A 23,610-nucleotide genomic window follows, 5' to 3' on the forward strand; every position below is an offset into this window, starting at 1 on the left:
GCCTCTGGAAACCTCGTGTCACCAGGCTGCCTGAGAAGAGGCCCGAGCACAGTTTGCATGCAATGCAGCTGGTGATAATATTTGACCGGCTGCTGGCGGATGAATCTGTCTCCAGCGTGGTGTCTCTGCAGTTCTGTCTGCACTGTGTCAACCCAGTCTGTTGGTACAGGACAGTTCTGAATGGCCCTAAAGCCAACAGGAAATAACAGAGGATTTGGCTGTTTCGGAACCAGCGGAGACAGCGTGTCGGGACACGTAGACAGTCGTGTCTGTGTGCATCTGTGCAACGCTGTGGTGCTTTTAATTGTGTTGTTGTTGTGCATCAAAAGGCAGTATGATGGGGAAAAAAAGTACAAATCAGTTTTTGCTCTTCTGTGGCAAACGAGCTGTTTCTTTGGCACTTTAAGGATTCAAGAATCATTTATTGTCATTATGCAACACAGAGATGCACAAATTCGGTTGTAGTCCGATAAAGCCTAAAATGCTGGATCGGGTATCGGCATGTGTGCCTATGCCTCGATCCGATATCGTGTTGTCATATGATTTTTATCACCTCGTTTACGCTACACTGGAACAAAAACAACAGGAGTCACCTGCTCCCCGATCCGGTCTGCACATGTGCAAACTAGCACTACACGCCTGTGATTAAACACTCTCATGCACCCTATGGTTTTCCCATGTTGTGAAAAACAAACCTGTGTGGAAATCGGCAGGAGAGCTAGTTAGCGTTAGCGGTTAGCAGGCGGTAAAGCAGCTGCTAAACAACGGAGCTAAAAGAGGTTGCATCTAGTTACATTAAGATAATCCTTTAATCAGGATTACTGCAGCAGAGGGGATAGTGCCAACAAACGAGATAAAAACAACTATAATATATAATAAAACACAAAGTAAATGTATATTAAGTAAGTAAATAACAATATTATGATGCATTCAAGCACTATTCAGTAGAAATGAGTATTGTGAAAAGTTAATAACCAACGTTATGATGTGTTCAAATGTCTTGTAAAATGTAGTTTTTTGGGAGAAACTTGAAAAAATAAATAGTTTAAGGAGATTTTTAGATGTTAGAGAGGGAATTATGACCCGTTTAACGTAACGCACTGGAATCTAAGCATTTTTCGGTTACGCAAGTTCAAGTGTCGGAATCGGGAAGGAAGGAAGGAACGATATCATCTCTACTTATTGTGATTGATATCTTTATTTTCGTGCCCAGCCCTTGTGGGTTTATAAGACACCAAAAATCCAGCTGCAGTGGACACACATTTCATAAAGTTTCATTAAACTACCGGTTACTTCACCGCTTGTTCTCAAACTTCTCTCCCAGGCCTGGCAAAATAAAATCTAAAACAAAAAAGACTCTTCCTGAAGCACAACTCAAGATTTTCAGTCACTCAGCCAAAAGAAATCAACGTAAATGGAAGTCATTTTACTAAAGAGTACATCCTTTATGTCCTCATAGATGGGACCGTAAAACAAAATGAATATTACAAAATGATTGTAGTAAAAACCTGAGACTTCCTCAAAACCCCTCGGGTGCTTCTGAAGTGGGACAGGAAGTGAGGAGGAGGAGGAGGAGTGTGTTTGCAGGATGCTGACTCGTCAGTCCTCAGGCTCTTTAGCTTAGCATTGACCCACCACTGGTATGTAAAGTACAGTATAGGCCTCACCGGAACATCTATTTTTCCTGGTGGTCTTTGTGCATTTTTTCCCCCCACTGTTGCGTAGCTGTTTGAATTAAAAAGTAGGTCCCGCCCCCCTAAAGCAGCCCCTTCTTCACCTTTTTCTTTTCCTCTGTTGAAGGAATGTCGACTCTCGGGTCGTTCTCTTCATTCATGCTGAGTGACGCTGTCGTTCCCTCTCGTTCCACAGTGTGGGCTCTGTTCTTACACTTTGCTCAGTAAACACGGGGCATTTGCGGCCTTGAATTGCGCCGCATGTTTTCATCCCTTTATATTTGAATTTCTATCATAGATAACACGCTGACTTGGCAGCTTCCAGTCAAGCATTGGTTCAGTGAGTCACGAATGAGGCAGTCTCTGTTATCTGCATCTGCCGTCATCACGGAAGTTTACACAGGACTGTTTACTCTGTGACTTGTTGGACCTGCACCGGTCTGTGTGACCGCTTTGTCGATCATCGGTATTTGCACAAGTTAATGTTGTTATCCGGGTGATTAAAGGCCTTTTAAATAAAAACCATGAGCAAAGTCCTTATCTGAAACCAGACTGTGAAACCGCCCAGGGTTGTTTCAGTGACGATGCAGCAACAAAGAGGCCTTGATACATAGAAATATGCTCGACACGTAGCAAAGTATTCAGACCAGGTGAGGCTTTTTGTAAATATGTAAAGCAATTCAAAGGCTCTGTGGCATCCTGTGCAAAGATGGCAGTCGTGATAATCTGAAGGCTTTGAGTAGACGGATCAAACATTCAGCAGAGATCCACATTAATGATGCTCATTTGGGATACAATAATAGTTTTCTTTGTGTCTGGATGGTGATGTACCGGTCAAGGATTCTGACTGCACTGCCCTGTAACCATATTATCAACAGAAGTATGAACTCTTGAGTGGATACTCGCAGTATGTCTGCAGATCTTTCCCAAGCTCTTCTTCATCTCTCTACGGTCTGCTTGTCTCTGCATGTATATGAGCAGAAAGAAGAAGTTATGAATAATTTGTGAATCCCTTTCAAAGGTTGTACAGAGCACACGGGGATGAAGTGCTGTTAGATTCTGTGTTGTGTGAGAGTCAACAGAAGGAAAGCTGTTTTTACAAACTATCTTTTTAACTAGATTTCTGCTGTCCAGATGTCGTCCGAGTTACGACGTATAAGTGTAAACGGCGGAGGCTGTTATGATCTCTGGGTTTGTTTCCTGACATGATATGAATCATTTATATATGTTGTATAGGGGACAGGGACACACTGCTTCATTACTGACATTAGATATTGGGCTGATACTGACTCAAATAGCTGGATCGGGTATTGATGACGATGGGGCCCGACCTATTCAATAAGATCTATGTTTACATGTGATTGCACATGCTCACACTACATCATAGCAAGTGATATGGAGCTTCACAACAAACGTGTCAGCTGTTTGAGGTATTTTACGCTGGCTATGACAACGAGCTCCTCTTGGAATATCTGCAAAGTCACCGTTGCTGGTGCACGACATTTGAAACGCAGCACCAATATAGTTCTAAGTTTAGCCGGGAGCCTATATAAGCATGTGGCTCATGTTTAGTCCATAGCATCTGTCCACCAATCAGCTCGTAGGTTTCCCTCACTAGCCTTCTAGCCCTTTTTTAGGAAAGCGTACATTGAGAGGTACACGGTTCATGAACGGGGGTCCAGAACAACAGTGAATGTCATGTTCTGGTGTCAGCTGTCCCCTTCAGTAAAAGTGACATTTTGAACCGGTGTTCAACATTCTGTGAGAGATGAATCCATCATGGAGATGAGAAGAGATATCAACTTCTCCATCGCCAGAGGACGTGTTGTATTTTCAGTGATGAGTCAAAACTCTTAAAAACAACTTGCGTATAAGTAGCTTCAATGTTTGCATTGACACTTTATCTCACCGAGTTGAGAGTTGCTCATAGATCTGATGTGTTGCAGCACAGCTTTGTCCAAATGAAGTCTCAGCTGGATGCTCTTGTGATCTTCTGTCTCGGCTCAGATGTCAGTGAGCAGAGGACAGATGGAGCGTCTCTGTGAGTGACAGCGCGCTGACGTGCACACATGTTGCCTCTGTGTGATTTGTGAATATGCTTTTCACTGCTCGCCTCCCTCCTCGTGACAGCCAGGCTGACGGGGCGCTAACATGACTGTCCATGTGTGCCGCCTGCTCCTGACATTGATATCTGACCGCTCCAGTTTCAGAGTCACATGGTGTCTTCTGATATGATAACCGACTGACAACCAGCTGTCTCTCCTCTGCTGCTTCTTATCCTTTACGTTCCTAATCAGTTTTATTCTCTGTCATACGCTCAGTATTAAAGTGTATATAACATCATGCATGGAGGCGCTGGCTTTGCATGGCTGAGATGAAACTTGAAACGCACGGTGAATGAATTCATTCAAACCTTTTTATTTAAGCCTCGGTTTCGCTTTTAAATACGCAGAGTTCAACAAATCAACAGAGGACGATACTCGGTGAAAAGAGTGAAGTGGTTTGAGATCACCGCCTTGAATTGTCCTGGAGTAGAGAGTGTCGATCTACCGGGCGATGAATAGATATGATTTATAGATATTGTGATGCACAATGATGTCGTCTAATTTGATGATAACAATGAGAAAACCATGTGGTTATTTCGTAGACTATTCATGTATTGAGTTACCAGAAAAAATGCTTTATCGTGATAATATCATTATCAAGGTATAACAATAATACTTATATCGACATAGAAGGTTTTGGCCATGTCGCCCTATGTTGCAGATAATGTTTTCCGTGTGTTTGAGGTACAAAGTATTTAACTTGAGTTCAGACTACAAACACGTAAGACGGTCAGTAGAGCGAGTTTGAGAGGCTTCCTGGTTCCTGTTGAGCCTCACGGGTGGGAAGGAACAAGGGAGTGAGGTCAAAGGGGAAGAGGCGGAGGAGGAGGAGGAGGTAGAGATGATTCAAAGAATGCAGTTGGCCTTGAGCAGCTTGCAAGAATACAGCAATAACAGTGGAATGTTGTTTGTTCTGTTTCACTCTGCCTCTCTCCTCGGTCACCAGATTGTACCGTTTGTCCTTTGGGTTTATCTCTCCCTCCCTTTGTGTTTTTCCTCATGCACATTCAGCCCCCCCCCCCCCCCCCCCCACCGAGGGAAGCAAGTGCTCTTACGATATAGTGCCGTTTAGCTTCTAATCTTTGTTTTAAACCCGTACTGACAACCAGCTGTCTCTCCTACCCGTACGGAAGCGGCAGCGAGTTGATGCAGGGTTTTTAACGGTGACATTTTCTCCCCCTTTCTGTGTTCCAGGTACCCCGGTCGATATGTGTGTTGTTCAGAGCAGAGCTCGTCTGAGCCTGGTCAGTCGGCGGGGGACGGAAACCCCGAGGGCCAGAAGCAGGAGCAGGACTCCACGCAACACCAGGTTTGTGCCTTTTTATACATGTTTTAAAATCAGTGAGTCACATTAAACATTTGATAAACCGCTTCAATAAAGACAGTTGTGGTCTGATCTTTGACGGCACTTTCTCAATAAGAAGGGAGTTCCGATTTATCTGACTGCTTGTGTCAATTGATGCCATTTGCAGTTGTATTGAGGATGCGACACATTAAGATGTACTGAGAATTGTCGTGCGTTGGAGTAGTTGACGGGGGGATTCACACCTCTAATGGGTGGGTGTTCAGTGTGGTTGACATCGCTGGCTCCTCTCGTTGTGGCTGTGGGACGGTGAGCAGTATTATTAGACTCTCACCAAAGGGTGGAGGGAGTTGGGTATTGCATAAGTCTTTGTTGTCGTCCCACCATATTTCTTTGTTTACGACTGATAATCTGGTAGGATTGAAGCGGTGTCAGGGACGCTGGTAAAGAGGGAACACAACGTACAGGACGTGAAGATTAAAGCCCCTCTCTAGGTGAAAAACAAAATACTTACACGTTGTCATGGCCATCGGGTTCTCTGTGTAATGAGTGATATAGGATCACGCCCTGTGGGGTTAAAGTTCAGAGAATACAGAGTTACCCAATCTCTGCTTTTTTGTCCTTTTCTTTATCACTGTATTGTGCGTTTCAGTATCAACACTGTCATACTATGTCGTATGTTAGAAAAAGATTGAGTGTGTCCCAATACATGGCATGTCATGTAGGGTTTTATAATTTCATGGTTTTAAACATTATTGCCTATTATTACGTCTGATATACAGTGTCTTATGTGGTTTTAGTATTTTTACATATTTTATTTCTTACTTTATTTGCCTGAAGTGGACTGTTGCTGACTCTGGGTTAAGTGTGTGTGTGTGTGTGTGTGTGTGTAGGCGAGAGAGTGAGAGAGTGAGAGAGTGTGTGTGCGTGGAGGCGAGAGAGAGTGTGTGTGCGTGGAGGCGAGAGAGTGTGTGTGTGTGAATGATAATTTGGGGAGGCGAGTGTGTTTTGGTGTGTGAGGGCCCAGAAGAAGGGGAATCATTGTTAATCCTCCAGAACCAAACAGGCGTTCAGCAGTCTGTCACTGGCCGTATAACACAAGCTTTGTTCATCAACAAAAGACTGAACACAACCGGAGATGCAAAGACCTTCTGCATTTCACCTTTCTGCAAGAAAATGCTTCAACATAAGCCTTCAATAATGTCTTGCAAAGATTTAAATTGTCATCCTGCTTAATGTTTAGGCTTTAACAATATAATATAACTGCTTATTTATTATTTATTTCCTCTGTAGGTGTTGGAAGAATGGACGACGCACACATCATATGACATGGGACTGGAGACAGAGAGAGCAGCACTAGACGAGCTTGCAACACACAATATACACCAAGAACAGGTAATGTCACACGTGTGCCGGTTATTAAACGCTCTCGCAGCTGCTGTAGATAAAGTTAGCCTTACAATATGCATCAGAACCACAACGGTGCAAATCTTTAAATAAGAGAAACAAAAAGAAGCACGAGATGAGAGACCAGTGTATTTTAAGTAATATGCATTTTCTTTAATATTTGTTTTCTCCATGACTGCACACTTGTAGAGGACAGTTGTCTGTTGTAGTAGCGCTGGTACTGTTGTGGTACTTTAGGGAAGCCTTGCGTGTCACATACAGCCACGTTTCTCTCTGCCTCTGCCAGTTTAATGTCTACCCGACATTAACTCAATATGACCACACATGATTGTCATGATAAAACATTATATTGACGTATCGCCTTTCTTTATTCAAACCCTTTTTCTTTATTAAAATGAACTTTTTTTGTTTATCTTTTTGTCTTTTCTCTCACCAGACTGTGAATCCTCGGGACGCTGAGGTGGAGGAGACCAAGCCTGACCCAGAGTCTGACACTGTACCTGTTGCCCCTGAGCCAGAACTCCACCCAGACCCCCCGGCTGATGTGGACCTGCAGACCGCAGACGCACGGGACCACGACCAGGAAGTCCCTGAGTCCTCCACTCCAGAACCAGTTCCAGCACAGGGCCAAGTGTCCGCAGACGCCCCGGCAGAGACCGTCAGCGACGCCCCTGCCGCACACCTCGGCCTGGACTCAAACCCAGCCACATCCCCAGATGAAGCCGACAACGCACCTACCTCACAGAGCGCCGACCAGACCCACACAGGGTAAGCCCAGATCCACTTCTTCAATCCAGAGACCTCTTTCTCTGGCATTAGAAGTTGGCTGTAACCTCAGAGGAGTCCCATTGGCAAACTGAAATTATAATCTCAGATGGTTAAAGCCAATTTCAACCCAATCCACCATTTCACATGTTTGTTTTTGTTCCCTTCAGTTTTTGTTTTTATTCTGTTTTATTTCATTCACCCACTGTTAATGACTGATCACACACTGAAAGAGGAGCTCAAAGGAGAGTCGGTCTGACGTTCTGGATATTTCAAAGTCACTCCTCATGGAACTGGTGGCCGGCGTGAAGAAGCTACATTTACGGGGACATTTTGTCTCGTGGACTTTGTGACGGACGTTCGTGGAGAATCACCAGAGTGGTGACGTGGAACTTTGACCCAAGATTAGTCTGAAGATTGTTTCCATCCAGAGGCAACTTTGGCATTCGCCTCCTTCCTCAAAGCAACATCAGGACATTTAAAGACTCATCTGCCTCCCCACCAGTGAGAGACCTCTCCACCCCCACTTTTGTCCATCCATTTCTTTTCTCTCCTCTCTCCCTCTGGCTCTCCTCTCTCCCCCCTCGCTCTCCTTCCTCCCCAGTGCGAGGACGTGTGGTAAACGCCATGTCCTTTCTTTCCCTCAGTGCGGTGCGGGTTGCCAGTGCAGGAGATGAACTCCCAGTAGACAAATTTGTCTTCGCTGAGCACTCTGGTGCACAGTGCGGGGTCATTCCCCCCGAACTGGCAACCTGTGAGAACTCCCCTTTTGGCAGGCCTCTCTTCAGGTGAGTTTTCCAACCCCTCCCCCCCCCCCCCCCACCCGGAAGCCAATCAAAGCACAGAGACAGGTAATCACGGTACAAGCTACACCTCTCTGCTGTGCGCAACCGTCGACCGCTGGCCTTGCTCTCCACTTCTGCTTTTTTTTTTTTTTTTTTTTTTCCATCGTTCTGCCTGCTCACAACAGAGGTCAATTCTGTCAAATAAATGGATTTAAAAAAATGTTTTGCAGAGTGCATCGTTGTGTTCTCAACCCCTCTTTATCCTTATTCCTCCATCACCATCTCTTCCCTCCCTCTCTCTTCCCTCCCTCTCCCCCTCATTGGCCCTGTGTCTGTGCTATAGTGTGGATGACGCCGGCATAGAGGACCAGCGGTCGGGCCAGAGCCAGAGTTCTGGTCCTGAAGCAGAGGTCCAGTCTACTCCAGGCCACGTGGACCAGGAACAGCGGCAGCAGGAGCTGGAGGATGAGCTGTCTGATTTGGACCAGGACGGCAACATTTCTCAGAACCACCAAGAGAAGCAGGTCAGCAGCTTCAGTGCCGTTTTAAGCATTATAGTGCTGCAGGTATCAGGATGGAACATTTAAAAAATCACAGCCGTTCGTCTTTCTATCGAACGAGACAGTCAACATGCTCGCTTCATGTGACACAATAGCCATCCTGCTAAAATATACTTAATATTATTATTACACTATTCTCAAAGACCTTCTGTGATGCCCATGTCTATAGTGCATTATAAACACTTATAATGTGGTTTTATCTGCTTACAGCACTGAACAGTCAGAGTTATAAGCACTTGTAAATATATAACAATAATCATCAGCAAAGATCATAGAGTAATATAATTTTGAGTCTTTTTATAACTATTTATAATGTGCAAGAACACACAAACTTTACTTAAAGCAAACAATTACCTCTTAGACAAACTTTTAAATGCATTATAATACATTATAACAGTGATTATAATGCATTGTGAAAATGTTTATTTCTGATATAAAGTATTATGATACCTGACCGCATAAGTCATTCTAAAATGTTTCTTGTTATGAGGCATTATGAATATGTTATGAGTGTTTGTAACTATGACTACACAATGCTATAAGCAGAATATAATGAATCATAAGTGTTTATAAAGCGTTATAGATGTTACAGGTCTCAGTGTTGCAGCTCACGCCCCAGTGGAGTGTGCTGGGTAGCCTGACGGTGCCGTTTGGCATTTTGCGTGGTCAGTCCTTTCAGTGACACTTCGCCTCACAACTGCTGTCTGGATTCCCATGAAAGCTATAAATATTCAGCGTGAACAGCTGTTTGAGCAAAGGGCAGCATTTGAACGTTCCAAGCAGCAAACGCTGAGTCGACGTGTTTCTTTCGGTTGCGTTTGTTCACGGTTGAAGGGTAATGAAAGACGAGCGTATCCGGTGGAGCTTAATCATTTTCAGGGGGGATTGAGCGTGTTGTGTTGTCGTGCTTCTGGCCTCTGATCTATATGTGACTCCTGAATAACGGTGTTTACATAATAGGCCGTCTACGTTGGTGGATTTTTAGGCTCAGACTGGCTTGCGAGGTCAAAGGGTGCTTATATAATCCATCACAATATTATTCACAGCACAGTGCATCTCAAAGCCTTAGTCACCAGAGGCTAGCTGACTACGATGCGTGTGTGTGTGTGTTGGATGCTGGTGGTCACAGCATGCAAATTCATGTCGTGGCTCACTGATGCCAGGACACAAATAATCCCATTCATCAATATTAGATTACTTTACAATGCCCTGTACTTTTTCTGTGTCAAGATATCCGCATATTCAGGGCATTAGGTGATTGTAGTAGGATATAGATACAGTTGAACTTTCATTATGGGCGCGTGTGTGTGTGTGATTCACCCGTCTGTGTGTTTCAGGCAGGGCAAGGCAGTACTGCCAGAGAGACCGATCCCTCGATTCCCAGCAAAGAAGACATCCCCACCTTCGACGAGTGGAAGAAACAAGTCATGGAGGTGGAGAAGAAGAGTGAGTGCATACATTACTAAAACACACATTTAGATGCACGCACACAAATGGAAAAGGGAAACGTCACATCAGCAGCTCAGTGCCTTTGAGTCCGGAGGCTTTGCGCCACGGCCAGCTGGAAAACTCAGAGGTAGCTGATGACGTTGATCTCACTCTGTGGCTCGGGCCCTGTAGAGGCCTGTGTAGACAAAGGGAGTCCTTCACATGTCAGTGTCGCCCTCTCTCTTCTCTCCTCTGCACGGCATGTGCAGTGGTCAGCGGAGCGTGTGCTCATGTGTAGTTGCGTAACCTCTCTACTTGTTCCTCTCAGGCGACGCTCTTTTGTTTTGTTTTCTCCAGCGTCTGTAATGGGCTTAACATGTATCGCTCCCTCTGTCTAGGTCAGTCTCTTCATACCTCAACCAGCGGCAGCGCCCATTCGGTGAAGAAGGTCCAGAAAAACTTCAAGAATAACTACGCCTCCGTGGAGTGTGGAGCCAAGATACTCTCTTCCAACAACGAGGCCAAGGTTAGACACCGACACACACACGGCTAAGGATGCAGACTGTCCGACCGCCGTCTTTTATCAGAGGGTGGATGAAAACAAAGTTACCCTTTAAGTTGAGGCTTAGCGCTTCACCTGGGACAGATGTTATGTAGTCTCATGAGCACTGAAATCTAAAACGTGTGATGCTCATGCTGGTGGATGCTAATTCTCTCTCTCATTCTTCCGTCTGGTATTCAGAGCACTTCAGCTATTCTCATGGAGAATATGGACCTTTACATGTTGAATCCTTGCAGCAACAAAATCTGGTGAGTGAGCCAACACGCACTCCTGGTACACTGACGTTAGATCCGCAAGTGTCGTCTTTTCACAAGCGTTCTCTACTCTCCTCCATCCAGGTTTGTGATAGAGCTCTGTGAGCCCATTCAAGTCAAGCAGCTGGACATCGCTAACTTTGAGCTCTTCTCATCGACACCTAAAGACTTTTTGGTTTCCATCAGCGACAGGTAAAGTCACACGTTTCAGCTTCAACCAGTATTAAAATGCACTGTTCTCAGAGGCATGTGGTGGGTGTGTGACGAACAGAATGTGTTGGGCTGTGCAGCAGGAAGCGCAGGCATCAGTCTGATTCATCCGCCTGCGTTTGATTAACAATTGAGTAAATGGGGAGGAAGAATTTCTGCATGTGGTGCCTGGTTTATTGAAGAACAGTGGAAGAAAACAGCAGCTCAGTACCTGTGATTCAAGTCGTTTGTATATAGCCCAATATCATAAATCACAGAAGGACCTGGATATCCAATCAGTGTTGCTGGTAAATGTAGTCCATTGAAGCAATAAATTCCTCACTGCCTGCTATGTTGACCCAGAAATCTGAGTTCACAGCACAGTAGTTCTTTCTGCATCCAGCACCGTCATTTAGTGTGACAGGGAAGTAGTTGGGTGAAGGGAGGAGCTACAGGAAGCTATTTCAGCTTGGACTTGTAGTAGGCGGGCTCTAGATGACTGTCTAAGCCTGTTGTTGTTGTTTCCATTGTGAAAAGAAAACAGAACCTCCTTGTTTTCATCGCTTGTATTGCAAACTAGCCATGTTACGGACAGAAAAAAATTGCGTCCCAAAATATATATATGCAGAGGAGGCATTTGACAGTATTTCAGCTGACTCAGTTATTCAGCCGTATTTGTTCGGGTCAGAGTCATCGGCCTGAGAAATGCAGCGAAGCGAGGCCGAGCTGTGCAAAGAGGACGAGACCGACGGGGACCCTCCCGGCATCAGACGCTCATGTGCAATGCATCCTGGTACATGTAGGCACTGCTCCGCTGGCAGGAGAACTCTGCTTTCTCGGTCAACAAAGCACACACTGAGGAATTTATTGCCTCAATTGACAACATTTACCTTCAACACTGATTGTACATCCACATGAACTTTTTTGACAGAACATGCAATAGATGTATCTGTACACAATAACCAACTTAATGAACTTAAAGTAAAGACAACATTATAGATGGATTACAAGCGTATATGAAGAATAGATCCCAGAGGATGTCAAGCAGCTTGTTAGTGTTTGAACTCTTTCAGGAAACATAAATAAGAAGTAATATTGGTCAAGTTTAGCACGAACAAAACATGCAATTATCATATTGAGTGCACTGAATCATGGCTGCACTTCTGACAGTTAGTTTAATGTACAAGTCGTAATATCGATGCAACAAATATGAAATGCACAATATGCAGCCGTTGAAATTTCAGTTGTTATGAAATAACTTGTGGTGATGTCTGAGTCCTGGATTTCACCGTCGGGATTTATTTCCAGCCTGATCTCGTACATTCCACCCTCTGGCATTTAGAGACAGACCTCCAGTCACACGGAGCACTGTGGCATTTACACAGAGCCTTTGAGAACATGTGGAATTGTGTGATGGATGTAAACTGTAGCCCCTAAAAAAAAATGCTCCTCTTGCTTTTCTCTTCCTCTGTCTGCAGATATCCGACCAACAAGTGGGTGAAGCTCGGTACTTTTCATGGCCGTGATGAGCGCATAGTCCAGAGCTTCCCACTGGATGAGCAGCTTTATGCTAAATATGTGAAGGTACTTACTTTTCCTCTTCCTCCTGCTGGAACAGTACATTTATGTCTCGAGGAGAAGAGCGACAAACAATGGATTTATTCATCCTCAGTGGTATTATATAATATATTGCAGCTTTTAGTTGATGAATACACAGACACATGCTTCATATCCGTGGGTTAAAGCTCAGGGGACCCTCTTATGACTTCATGGTAAGTTAGCCATCGGCGCTGCCTGAACCCTCCTCCCTTCACTGGATGAGTGTGTGTGTGTGCGACTGTGTGTCCATGACAGAGTTTCTCTTGTGAGAACTGAAGGGCAGATACTTATAACCACTGGGTTGGTTTGTATTTGAGATGTGGGTGTTGCAACCTGTCGGGCCACGTTGGAACGACATCTGTTGACAAATGTTGCAGACAGTCTGGAAAGTGAAATCATTGGGGTGTGACGTTAAAGGATTACAATTGCTTGTCTTATGCTAAAGTCACTTACATGAACATACGGAAGCCCTGAGAGGGAAACTAAAAACTCATGAGCTGTGAGTTCAAAACCGCACACCACAAAGCGATGAGTGACGTCACAACGACGTGGTCCACTTCTTCTACAGAGCCGATGGTGCGCTTCAGCCTCTTGTGGCCAACATTAGTATTACAATAACGAATAACAAAACTTTTTTCACAAATGAATAAAAAAGTAACGTAGAAAAATGATGCTGGCAAAACTATTCTTTTCACACACGGGAGATAACAACAATTTGGATCAGACTGAGATAATGGATCACCAGATGTTTTTTTTCCTCTCAGGGCTTCCGTACTTGCAGACATTCTTGCTAAGATTAATTTAAACTTAAGACTTTTAAACCATCTCTACATTCACAGTGTCACCCACTACTAGTGACTGTTTTTCTGAGCTGTCTCTCCCCTCACACTATTCACTGTGCAGACTTGTTAAACAGTTGATTGATGCTCCAATGATTGTCCTTTGTCTGTGGCCAGTGTGGGTGTGATGTGCGGGTGCTTCCTGTGATTCATGTGCTCTGTTATGAAATGATTTTAATACGTTATCTGAGTTTTGTCTAAAATGTTTCAGGATTGTCTGCTTTGGTTTCACTGATCTAAGCAGCTGGAAATGTCCCATCGTCGTGTTTTACATCTTGTCCGTCTGTCCCTCTGTCTTGCTTGTGATTCTCTCAAAGTGCTTGTTAGAAAACCTCTTTCTAGTCCCGTCCCTGTTTCAGAACAAAGATCCAGCGAGTACCGGCAGTGTGTTTGTCTCATCAGAGAGCCGGACTGTAACCAAAATGCTGGACTTGCTTTGTTGCTTGAATCAGTCTTCACTGATTCTCTTTCTCTTTGTTTTCTTTCTCTCTCCTTCTGTCCTTCGCCTGTCTTCCTATCGCATCAGATGTTCATCAAGTACATAAAGGTCAGCACTCTTCTCTCTCCGTCGGAGGTTGTGCTGTGAAACGCACTCTTTGTAATGGTCGACCACTATAGTGGGTGTGCTATGGCAGAGCATCGTCTTTAATGCATGCGAAAGATCTTAAACAAGTAAAACATGCACATAAACCACATTGTCACCGCTTGGCAATCCTTGTATTTGGTGGATTATGGGTTAATAGAGCGGGCACTCATATTAATTCATGCGTTATTGGTATGTGAATGATCATTTTAATTGAGCAGTTTATCCATTTTCCCTGCAGGTTGAACTCCTCTCGCACTTTGGATCAGAACACTTCTGTCCACTCAGTCTCATCAGGTAAGACAGTAAATGGCGCTTCCCAATTTCCTTTCTGTCCCTCGGCCTTTTCTTTCTGATGTCCTGACTCTAAATTGGCATGAAAGGACCAGCGTGTGGGATTCAGTGGTGAGGTTGCAGACAACCAGCTGAATACATTTCTTTGCCTCTTCAACGTAAAAACGTTAAGTCTCGCCAGTGTTTGGTTTGTCCGTTCTGGGCTACCGTAGCAACACAGACGTCTCTGTGGAAGATATAAAGGACTCGATCTAAGCTCATGAAAACACAAAGATTCTCATGCTGTGTTCACACTACGAGTGACAAAGCAACAGGCTGCAAGTCTCTTTCAATGGCCTCAATTTCCTTCAGCGCTCTAATGACAACAATCAGATGTTTGTGTTTCACCATTTCGGGTCCCCTTCTCTCTCTCCCCACAGTTCCTGTTCCGCTATTTATAAAAACATATTCTCGCTGTTAGCTACTTCCCAGTTTTATTTAGCGGCATAGCTACGACAACGAGCGAGTAAAACTTCAACAGCGACTCGGCAAGAACGCAGCGTGAACAAAGATTAGTTTCAGGTTATACACTAATTAAAAAATAATCATGAATATTATATTCCATTTATTCTAATATAACCCTCTTAAATCCTCCACACTGGTCCTTTAAATCATACAAAGTTAAATCTTGGAACTATGATGTATTGTCAGTATCAGATTATTGAGACGGCTGCATGTTACTCGTCTGCGTTTCCCCGGTTCACATGTATGATTTGCTCCAAAGTTAAAGCCGTCTCTTGCACTGTGCGCACACTTAATCTCACAAACAGCCAGAGGAACGTGTACCTACATGTCATCGGGGGCTTGTTCTCAAGGAACTGCAGTTGGGGTTCAAAGGGGCTTTAAAAGAGGAAAGTTACTTGAGATAATATTTGTCTCCAGATCTGATCTGAGCAGCGTGATTTTAAACGGCTGCCTTTCCCGAGAAACGTTCACCGTTAACCTTTTCCGTGGGTAGGTTTGTTTGAGTAACGCAGTACGTGCGTGTGTTTCTTTGCAGGGTGTTTGGTACCAGCATGGTGGAGGAGTACGAGGAGATAGCGGATTCCCAGTACCCTTCAGAGAGGCTGGAGTACTTGGATGAAGACTACGGTATGATGGTGGCCCGTTGCGTCTTTCAATGGGATGTTTTTAAAGGATATCTTGTTCGTCTTCTTTGTCGAGACCGGTTGCATATTTACCATTTTACTCCCACAAACGGATCAATGCACTTACTAACATGAAACTACATTTAGCTGCCTCCCCTGGCAGAACAATGCATGCTCTGCAAATGACTGGACTACAAAGGACCCTGAGAGAAGAGCCAAACTACATTCTTACTCAGTCACCAAGTACCTTGTGCTGAAGTTAACTATTAATATCAGCTGGCTGAGTTCCCTTCATCGACTGCTTGTGATATTTAAAAAAATTCCATAAAAGCACAAAAACGTTAATTTACAGTTGAATGTTGTTTACGTGTATTTTCATGTATTTTGCTAGATATAACCTGCAGTATGTCTTCTTCTCCAGATTATCCACCTGTCTACCAACCATCAGAGGACAAGGCCTCTAAAAACCTGCTTGGCTCAGCAACCAGTATGTACACACAACATGCATACATACACATAGATTAGCAAAGACTCATTCACAGCAAATGAGCTCCAACAGCAGTTTGGATGTTCTGAGGTTCTTCCCCACAGTCTGTGTTCTACTGCAGTAGATGAGTTCACAGAAACGGACAGGAGAACCAGCACGGGAGCAGAGTAATGTTCTGCTGTGGACGTATTTTAGACTCCTACAAAAGAAGGTGCGAGCGCTGCCTCCTCGGTTAGTTTGTGTTGTTGTGTGGCCCTTTAAAAGCCCAAAGTCACAAAATAAAACAAACTAATCGATGGAAACTCATCGACTGTAGTAGAACACTGACTGTGGAGAAGAACCTCACAAACAGACTTCTAAACATCACAACTATCCTGTAACATCGTAACACAATACTAAATATCATTTTAAAGGGCCAGAATCAAGGACTTTCTTTCTTGACTTTTACTTTGAAAAGGCCGAGCAGGGAACGCTTCCTCATTCTGTTGCAGTTTGTGGCTGCAGTGTACAGTTTGGGGACTTCAAATCTTAAAATGATCCATTGAATCTCACACTATATGTATAAAAACAATTCCCCTTGTTTCTATACACCATGTGAGTGTTCAGGATGCACAGTCTTCAGTGTAGTAACCCAAGGAAGCCCCAGTGTGGGTTAACTATAGACTCATCCCCTGTAGGGCAGTGTTGTCTTAACCTACTTGGTCTCACACATACCGGTACTGTAGGTGTAGACCAGGGTTTGGGTTGCAGAGCTTGCACTAGACTTTCTTTTTTAAACCACGCAAACACACTGGTGCCCCTCTGTCTCCCGATTGAGCAATGTGAGGACTAGTGCACCGCTCCACACAAACCTTCAGGCCTCTAACCATGAAAACCAGCAGACGAATACATGCTTTCTTTCTTCAGATGAGCAGACTCGGAGGGGACCAGGAAAGCCTGAAGGAAAAGAGGGGAAAACACATGGCAAAGCCTGTGGTTTCATCAACACGTGTTGGTCCACATGCTGCTGCCTGTCGACGGATTTACCAGGAACCTCATGCCTTTCAACATAACTAATGTATGTGTGTGTGTGTGTGTGTGTTCCTTTCAGATGCCATCCTAAACATGGTGAACAACATTGCTGCTAATGTGCTGGGTGGCAAACTAGAGCTGGAGGGTGGAACGTTAACAGGAGGTACTCATCCCTCATATGTGCTCATGTCTTTACTCTGTTGTGGGATTAATAAAGTTCCATCTCATTTTAGCTCATCTTATTTTATCCACTAAGGCCTTCCTGGTGCTTTTTATAACCATATAAATATATTTTTTTGGCAATATTACAGAACACTAGTTGGTGTTTTTCACATTTTACACCACAGACTGTTTTAAAAACAGCATTTTCCTCTTTTCTTGCGCTGTGCTCAGTCTCACTCTGTTCAGCCTCCCTCTCTCCCTCTCGCTGCCTCTAACGGCCGGCCGGTCCCGTCTCCCCACATATTGTTTAAATTAACTGCCTCTAAATCTGGGTCACTTTATTCCCTTCTCTACAGTGCGAGCATATGCGTTGCTTTGAATGTGTGTGTTTATTTGGCTGTGGGCGGGACGTCTCTGCAGAACTTTGGATTTCTGTGTTTGACTTGTTGGCAGAGAGGAGCGTCGATGAATTAAGACTGGGGGGGGGGCTTGCTCCTTGGCCTGCTTACCCCACAGAGAGCTGCCTCAAAATCACTCCGTCTCTCAGCTTTTGCCCTGGTGCATCGAGTTAAAGGGAAAACTGGCTTTTTATGAACTGCCACAGAAATGAAGCGCTCTATTGAAATGGAAGTCCACAAAGTCAGCATTTGGCTATTTGTCATAGGATGTAACTCCATACAGTTCCAGTTGTGATTTCCACTTTGACCCGTAGAGTCAGCAGGGAAGAGCTGGTCCAGTTCAAACTGGACTCGACCGGTTCACAGTATTTTTGGCTTTCCCAAACATGGGCTTGCCAGCCAGACTGAGCAGCAGAAAAGTGTCTCTGTTCTACTGTTTGCCTCCTTCAGCCACATTGGGTTGGGGGGGGGGGGTGTTTGGGGATTTCTGTGCACTCTTAAATAGTGACGGTGTTATTAAAGTCCTGTTCTCAGGTTAATTGTTGTGTTTTTCTTCCTAAGTGCTAGGTAATGTAACAGCAGAGGGGGATGAGAAGGAGGGCACAGAAGATACGCCTGAAACACCTCAGGACGCCGTAATGTAAGACCAATTAAAGATCATCGATGATAAACCATTATGTATGTAAAGTGGTTTCTATCTCACAGAAAGATGAATTAAGCTAGAATACGACTAAGTTGGGATTGCTTTACTTTTCTTCTCCACAAAAACACAAAAGTCTCTGTTGATATGCTCCTGAATTAGTGTCTGTGTCTTTGGTCCAGACTGGAGCCAGAACACCCTGCAACCCAAGAGGACTCTGCAGTCTCCAGTGACTCGTCCACACCTTCCCCCTCATCCCCCGACTCCCAGGAGGACAGAAAGATTGTCACACTGGTGGAGGAGGAGGAGGACAATGACGAAGAGCTCCGACAGTCTACCGTCACCCTGATGGAGGGGGAGGAGGAGGAGGAGGAGGAGGAGGCGGAGAAGAAGAAAGAGGAGGCGACGCGGCGGGAGGCGGACAGGAACCAGTGGGAGAACCAGACCTACTGTCCTTTCTCCTCCTTCTCGCTGTCTCTGTCTTGCATGGCCACCCTGCCGGAGCTGCTCCACCGCTGGTGCTCCGCCAGGCTGGCCAAGGAGCGACTCCGCAGCCTGAGGCGGAGGCAGCTGGGCGCTCAGACACACCCCGACCCAAACACCCCATCCCTCACATACACCCCCCCGCCGATCCCTGCGCCGGTTCCCGCACCGCTCAAGGAAGCCCTCCCCCTTGCAGAAAAGGCTCCCGAGCCCGAGGTGCCTGTTCAGGGCCTAAGTGAGGGAAACACCCTGGGTGAGGTGCACACCACGCATCCAAACGCTCACACCCCCGCTGAGGCACACACTCCAGAGCTCAACATCCTCCTCGAGCCAAGCAGAACAGCCACTATCCCCCCTCACAGCTTCTCAGACGCCCACAGCTCCCTGGCGTCGCCCACCCCGTCCCACGAGGAGAAGCAGCTCCCTCCCATTAAAGACGCAGCCGTCGACCCCGTCCCCACCCCACCCCTCCCAGCTGTCACTGTCCCAGAGACGCAGCAGGGCAGCAGCGCCACCCAAGCTGTTACTGGCAGCTCTCCCACACTTGCTGTAGCTTCTGGGACGGCCTCTGCCGGTGCTGTGGTTCTCCCCGTCAAGGAGCAGCCCGTTCAGTCTCTTCCCACTGCATCAAGGCCCGAGGACCTCCTCCCCCCTCCAACTGAACTACCAACAGCTCTCCCGCTGACTGACACCCACACAGACACAGTAAAGTCAGGTGCAGACGGTGGGGACTCTCAGAGACACAGTGTCCAGGCCTCTCAGACTCACGGGGAGCAGGGAGACTCTCTCGCTCCTACCGGGGAGCCCCACCGGGTGGAGGACGCGGTGGACGAGGACCTGTTGAGCACTAACGGCAACGTCCACCGGACAGCCACGGACTTCTATGCAGAGCTGCAGAACGGAGGGGATTATAACGGCGGGGCGATGCTGGGGAACGGCATGTTGTTGAACGGCGCGGTGCACGGATCCAACCAGAAGGAGAGCGTCTTCATGAGGCTGAACAACAGGATCAAAGCCCTGGAGATGAACATGAGTCTGTCAGGCAGATACCTGGAGGAGCTCAGCCAGCGGTACGTCACAGGACACAGGGAGCCTTTAGAAGTGTAGCCTAATAACTACATAGCACTTCTCTCAAAACTGTGGAACAGTCCCTTACAAGGTTGTCATTTTTGCATTTCAGATACCGTAAACAGATGGAGGAGATGCAGAGAGCGTTCAATAAGACCATCATCAAGCTGCAGAACACCTCCCGCATTGATGAGGAGCAGGTCAGTTTACACGAAGGCCATGAGAGCAAGAGGAGTCGAAGCGTAAACCAGTTGTCTGATGGTACGAGTAACTTGTGCTTCTCAGGACCAGAAGCAGACCGAGTCCATCCAGTTCCTGCAGAGCCAGCTGGAGAACGTCACTAAGCTGACGCTCAATCTCACCGCCACAGTCGGCCAGCTGCAGAGAGAGGTACCTGTAACCGCTGTAATGTCTACAGCTCACGGTCAGCAACGATGTGTTTGATGTCGTACTGAAATTGAGCAGACGACATGGAACTAGTGCTGCACGGCACGTCTGTGGCGTTGAACAGGAAAATGCTCACGCGCCGTCTACGGAGGCTCTCGCTACGGCTCTTAAAGCTTAATGTTGGGAAAGGCTTTCATATGTATGTGAAACATCGTGATCTGTTAAATGTCTGACTTTCAGACTTGCACAGCATCTTCACTGTCTCCCTGTTGAACTGCTCCTCTGCAGGTGTCTGACCGTCAGAGCTACCTGGTGGTCTCTCTGGTTCTGTGCCTGTCTCTGGGCCTCCTGCTGTGTCTGCAGTGCTGTCGCAGCTCCTCTCCCGCCCCCCCTCCCACCCCTGCTGCCCTCCCCAAGAGCAACCACTACCCCAGCCCCAAGAGGTGAGTGTCTCTCACACACACACGCACACACACACCACATATCAATTGGGCATTCTGCGCCTGTAGGCTTATTTATAATATAATTGTTCTACCGTTCTCATCTCTGTCATCTTAAAGCTCTACACCCACTTTTTAAATAGAACATGTGTAACTTCACGTGCGCTCTGCTTGTTAAAGGCAGTCGCTCCTGTCCTGCCACTAACTGTAGGAAGCGTGACGTAGTGACGACGTAAACGACTTAAATGCCAAATCTGATTTTCCCCGTCAGATGCTTCTCCTCCTATGACGATATGAGCCTAAAGCGCAGGGTGACCTGTCCGCTTGTTCGCTCCAAGTCGTTCCACTTGTCCTCTACAGAAGGTAAGAGCCACTTCTGCTACACACACACACACACACACACACACACACAGACACACTATAGTTTAGTCTCTCCTCCACCCTGCCCTCTCCGTTCTTCTGTCTAGTGTGTTTCTCCCTCTTCTTTTGTCATTGAAGCATAAAGCAGCTTTGAGGCTTGATGCTGGTCATAGCTCACAGAGCGCTGCAGGGATGACGTCGTTTTGAGTCGGCATCGTCCTGGTTCCCTGACAAAAAACTGGATTCTGGATTATAGCAGGAAATAAGCTCTGTGGCAAACAAACATGTATGATACTGACATGTTTTGTTTAACAGGATAATCTTCACAAATGAACGCCACCTTTTAATGAGTTTTGAAGCTTACATCACCACCGCTAAGCTAAAGGCAAGGCAAGTTTATTTGTAGAGCACATTTCAACAACAAGGTAATTCAAAGTGCTTCACATAAAACCATTAAAAGCATCAAAACATAAGGCAAAAGAAAAGGAGATTTAAAAACAATTAAAGAAACAGTGTAAGAAATTAAATTCAGTAGTGAAATGCAGGAAATTGATAAATATATTAATTGAATGTGGTTCAATTAAAGGCAGCAGCAAACAGAAAGGTCTTCAATCTTGATTTAAATGAACTGAGGGTCTCAGCAGACCTGCAGCTTTCTGGGACTTTGTTCCAGATATGTGGAGCAGAAAAACTGAACGCTGCTTCTCCATGTTTAGTTCTGACTCTGGGAACAGAAAGTAGACCGGTCCCAGACGACCTGAGGGGTCGGGATGGTTCGTAAGGCAGCAGCAGATCAGAGATGTATTTTGGCCCTAAACCATTCAGTGCTTTGTAAACCAACAGCAGGATTTTAAAGTCAATTCTTTGTTGGACAGGAAGCCAGTGCAAAGACATCAGAACTGGAGTGATGTGATCCACCCTCCTGGTCTTAGTGAGGACTCGAGCTGCAGCGTTCTGACGGACTTTTTACAGAGACCTGTAAACACACCGTTACAGTAGTCCAGTCTGCTGAAGATAAATGCGTGCACAAGTTTTTCCAAATCCTGTTGAGACATAAGTCCTCTAATCCTTGATATGTTCTTCAGGTGATAGTAGGCTGATTTTGTAATTGTCTTGATATGGCTGTTCAGGTTGAGGTCTGAATCCATAACTACACCGAGATTTCTGGCTTGGTTTGTGGGTTTTAACATCAGTGACTGAAGCTGAGCGGTGATTTTCAATTGTTCGTCATTGGTACCAAAAACAATTCTGTTTCATCTTTGTTTAATTGAAGACAATTCTGGCACATCCAGTTGTTTATTTGTTCAATGCAGTTACCCAGCCCTTGTATGAGATTATAGTCCCCTGGTGACATAGTTATGTAGATTTGTGTGTCGTCTGCATAATTATGATAACACACTTTGTTGTTTTCCATAATCTGAGCTAGTGGAAGCATGTAGGTGTAGAACAGAAGAGGCCCCAGTATTGAACCTTGGGGAACACCACATGTCATTTTAGTCAGCTCTGATGTGTAATCAGCTACAGACACAAAGTATTCTCGGTCCTTCAAGTAGGATTCAAACCAGTTAAGTGCTGTGCCAGAGAGTCCCACCCAGATTTTTAGTCTTTCTAGGAGTATGGCATGGTCGACCGTGTCGAATGCAGCACTGAGATCCAGTAACACTAAGACTGAACTTCTGCCATTGTCTATGTTTAAGTGGATGTCATTGAAAACCTTAACAAGAGCAGTTTCAGTGCTGTGGTGCTGTCGAAAGCCTGACTGGAAAACATCAAAGCAGTTATTTACGGTCAAGAAGTTGGTCAGCTGTTGGAAAACCGCTTTTTCAATTATTTTACTTAAAAATGGGAGGTTTGATATTGGCCTATAATTTTTCATGGTCGCGGCGTCTAAACTAACCTTCTTTAGGAGTGGTTTAATAACTGCAGTTTTTAGGGCTTGTGGGAAGACACCTGAGAGAAGGGATGTGTTTACAATTTGTAAAAGATCAGTGGTCAAGCTAAAGGAGGACTCGTGCTCCAGTGAGGACGTTCAGTCGTCTCATTTAGACACTTGTTAGCAACCGCATTGTTTAAGAGCCCCGACATTCACCGGAGGGTTTTCGTTCTTGTGTTAACCACAGTCCTTACTTCAGACATCCAACCACAAACACTGTCAACAAACCCGTTGACTTCTAAGATCGAGGAACCGGATGTGCACAAATATGCTGACGTATTTAGGACTCATTCCTGCAGCACTCTATTGCAAAAAGAGCTTTTTGTTTTCAAGCTCGCTGCGTCAGGCTGCTGCAGCTTTTACTGCCCACCTCCACATCCCATCCCAATCCCTCTCCATTCTCTCCAGCTCTCATTCCGTCTCCGTCTCTGCTGTTTCCTCTCACACATGTTGCCTCTGCTCAGTGGCTGAGATATGCCCGGGTGTTGCCAGTGCAGCGAGCAGCACAAGCCGACGGGGAGAGGCTGGTGCAGGCAGTAAAAGAATGAAACCTAAAACTCCCCCTGCTGTTCATTATCCCTCAGCTGTGTGTGTGTGTGTGTGTGTGTGTGTGTGTGTGTGTGTGTGTGCGCCCTTAAGACTGAGAGGCTGTCATTGCCAGCTTGTGGCCACAAGCAGACTCGAGGAGTGTAATAATAGAGCATGGTGCTTCGCTGGCTCATGGTAGACATTTGCAAGTAGTAATCGACTATAAATTAATGTTTTTGT

At 45.6% G+C, this 23,610-nt stretch overlaps 1 protein-coding gene across 1 annotated transcript in view; it reads left to right on the forward strand.

The window, feature by feature from the left end:
- The window catches only part of suco (SUN domain containing ossification factor), a 36,544-nt gene that overhangs the window by 9,082 nt on the left and 3,852 nt on the right, over positions 1 to 23,610 (forward strand). Inside the window, exons 2-21 of the mRNA XM_079266751.1 lie at positions 4,973 to 5,087; positions 6,375 to 6,476; positions 6,925 to 7,256; positions 8,382 to 8,562; positions 9,936 to 10,044; positions 10,425 to 10,552; positions 10,769 to 10,836; positions 10,927 to 11,034; positions 12,510 to 12,615; positions 13,996 to 14,016; positions 14,294 to 14,349; positions 15,386 to 15,477; positions 15,895 to 15,960; positions 17,051 to 17,134; positions 18,093 to 18,171; positions 18,354 to 19,724; positions 19,835 to 19,922; positions 20,008 to 20,112; positions 20,398 to 20,552; positions 20,821 to 20,912. Coding sequence (XP_079122877.1) covers positions 4,973 to 5,087; positions 6,375 to 6,476; positions 6,925 to 7,256; positions 8,382 to 8,562; positions 9,936 to 10,044; positions 10,425 to 10,552; positions 10,769 to 10,836; positions 10,927 to 11,034; positions 12,510 to 12,615; positions 13,996 to 14,016; positions 14,294 to 14,349; positions 15,386 to 15,477; positions 15,895 to 15,960; positions 17,051 to 17,134; positions 18,093 to 18,171; positions 18,354 to 19,724; positions 19,835 to 19,922; positions 20,008 to 20,112; positions 20,398 to 20,552; positions 20,821 to 20,912 — 3,458 coding nt within the window. The remainder of the gene's footprint in view (positions 1 to 4,972; positions 5,088 to 6,374; positions 6,477 to 6,924; positions 7,257 to 8,381; positions 8,563 to 9,935; positions 10,045 to 10,424; positions 10,553 to 10,768; positions 10,837 to 10,926; positions 11,035 to 12,509; positions 12,616 to 13,995; positions 14,017 to 14,293; positions 14,350 to 15,385; positions 15,478 to 15,894; positions 15,961 to 17,050; positions 17,135 to 18,092; positions 18,172 to 18,353; positions 19,725 to 19,834; positions 19,923 to 20,007; positions 20,113 to 20,397; positions 20,553 to 20,820; positions 20,913 to 23,610) is intronic.

Source organism: Melanostigma gelatinosum (genome assembly GCF_949748355.1).
Source record: "Melanostigma gelatinosum genome assembly, chromosome: 4".
Taxonomy (NCBI): Eukaryota; Metazoa; Chordata; class Actinopteri; order Perciformes; family Zoarcidae; genus Melanostigma; species Melanostigma gelatinosum.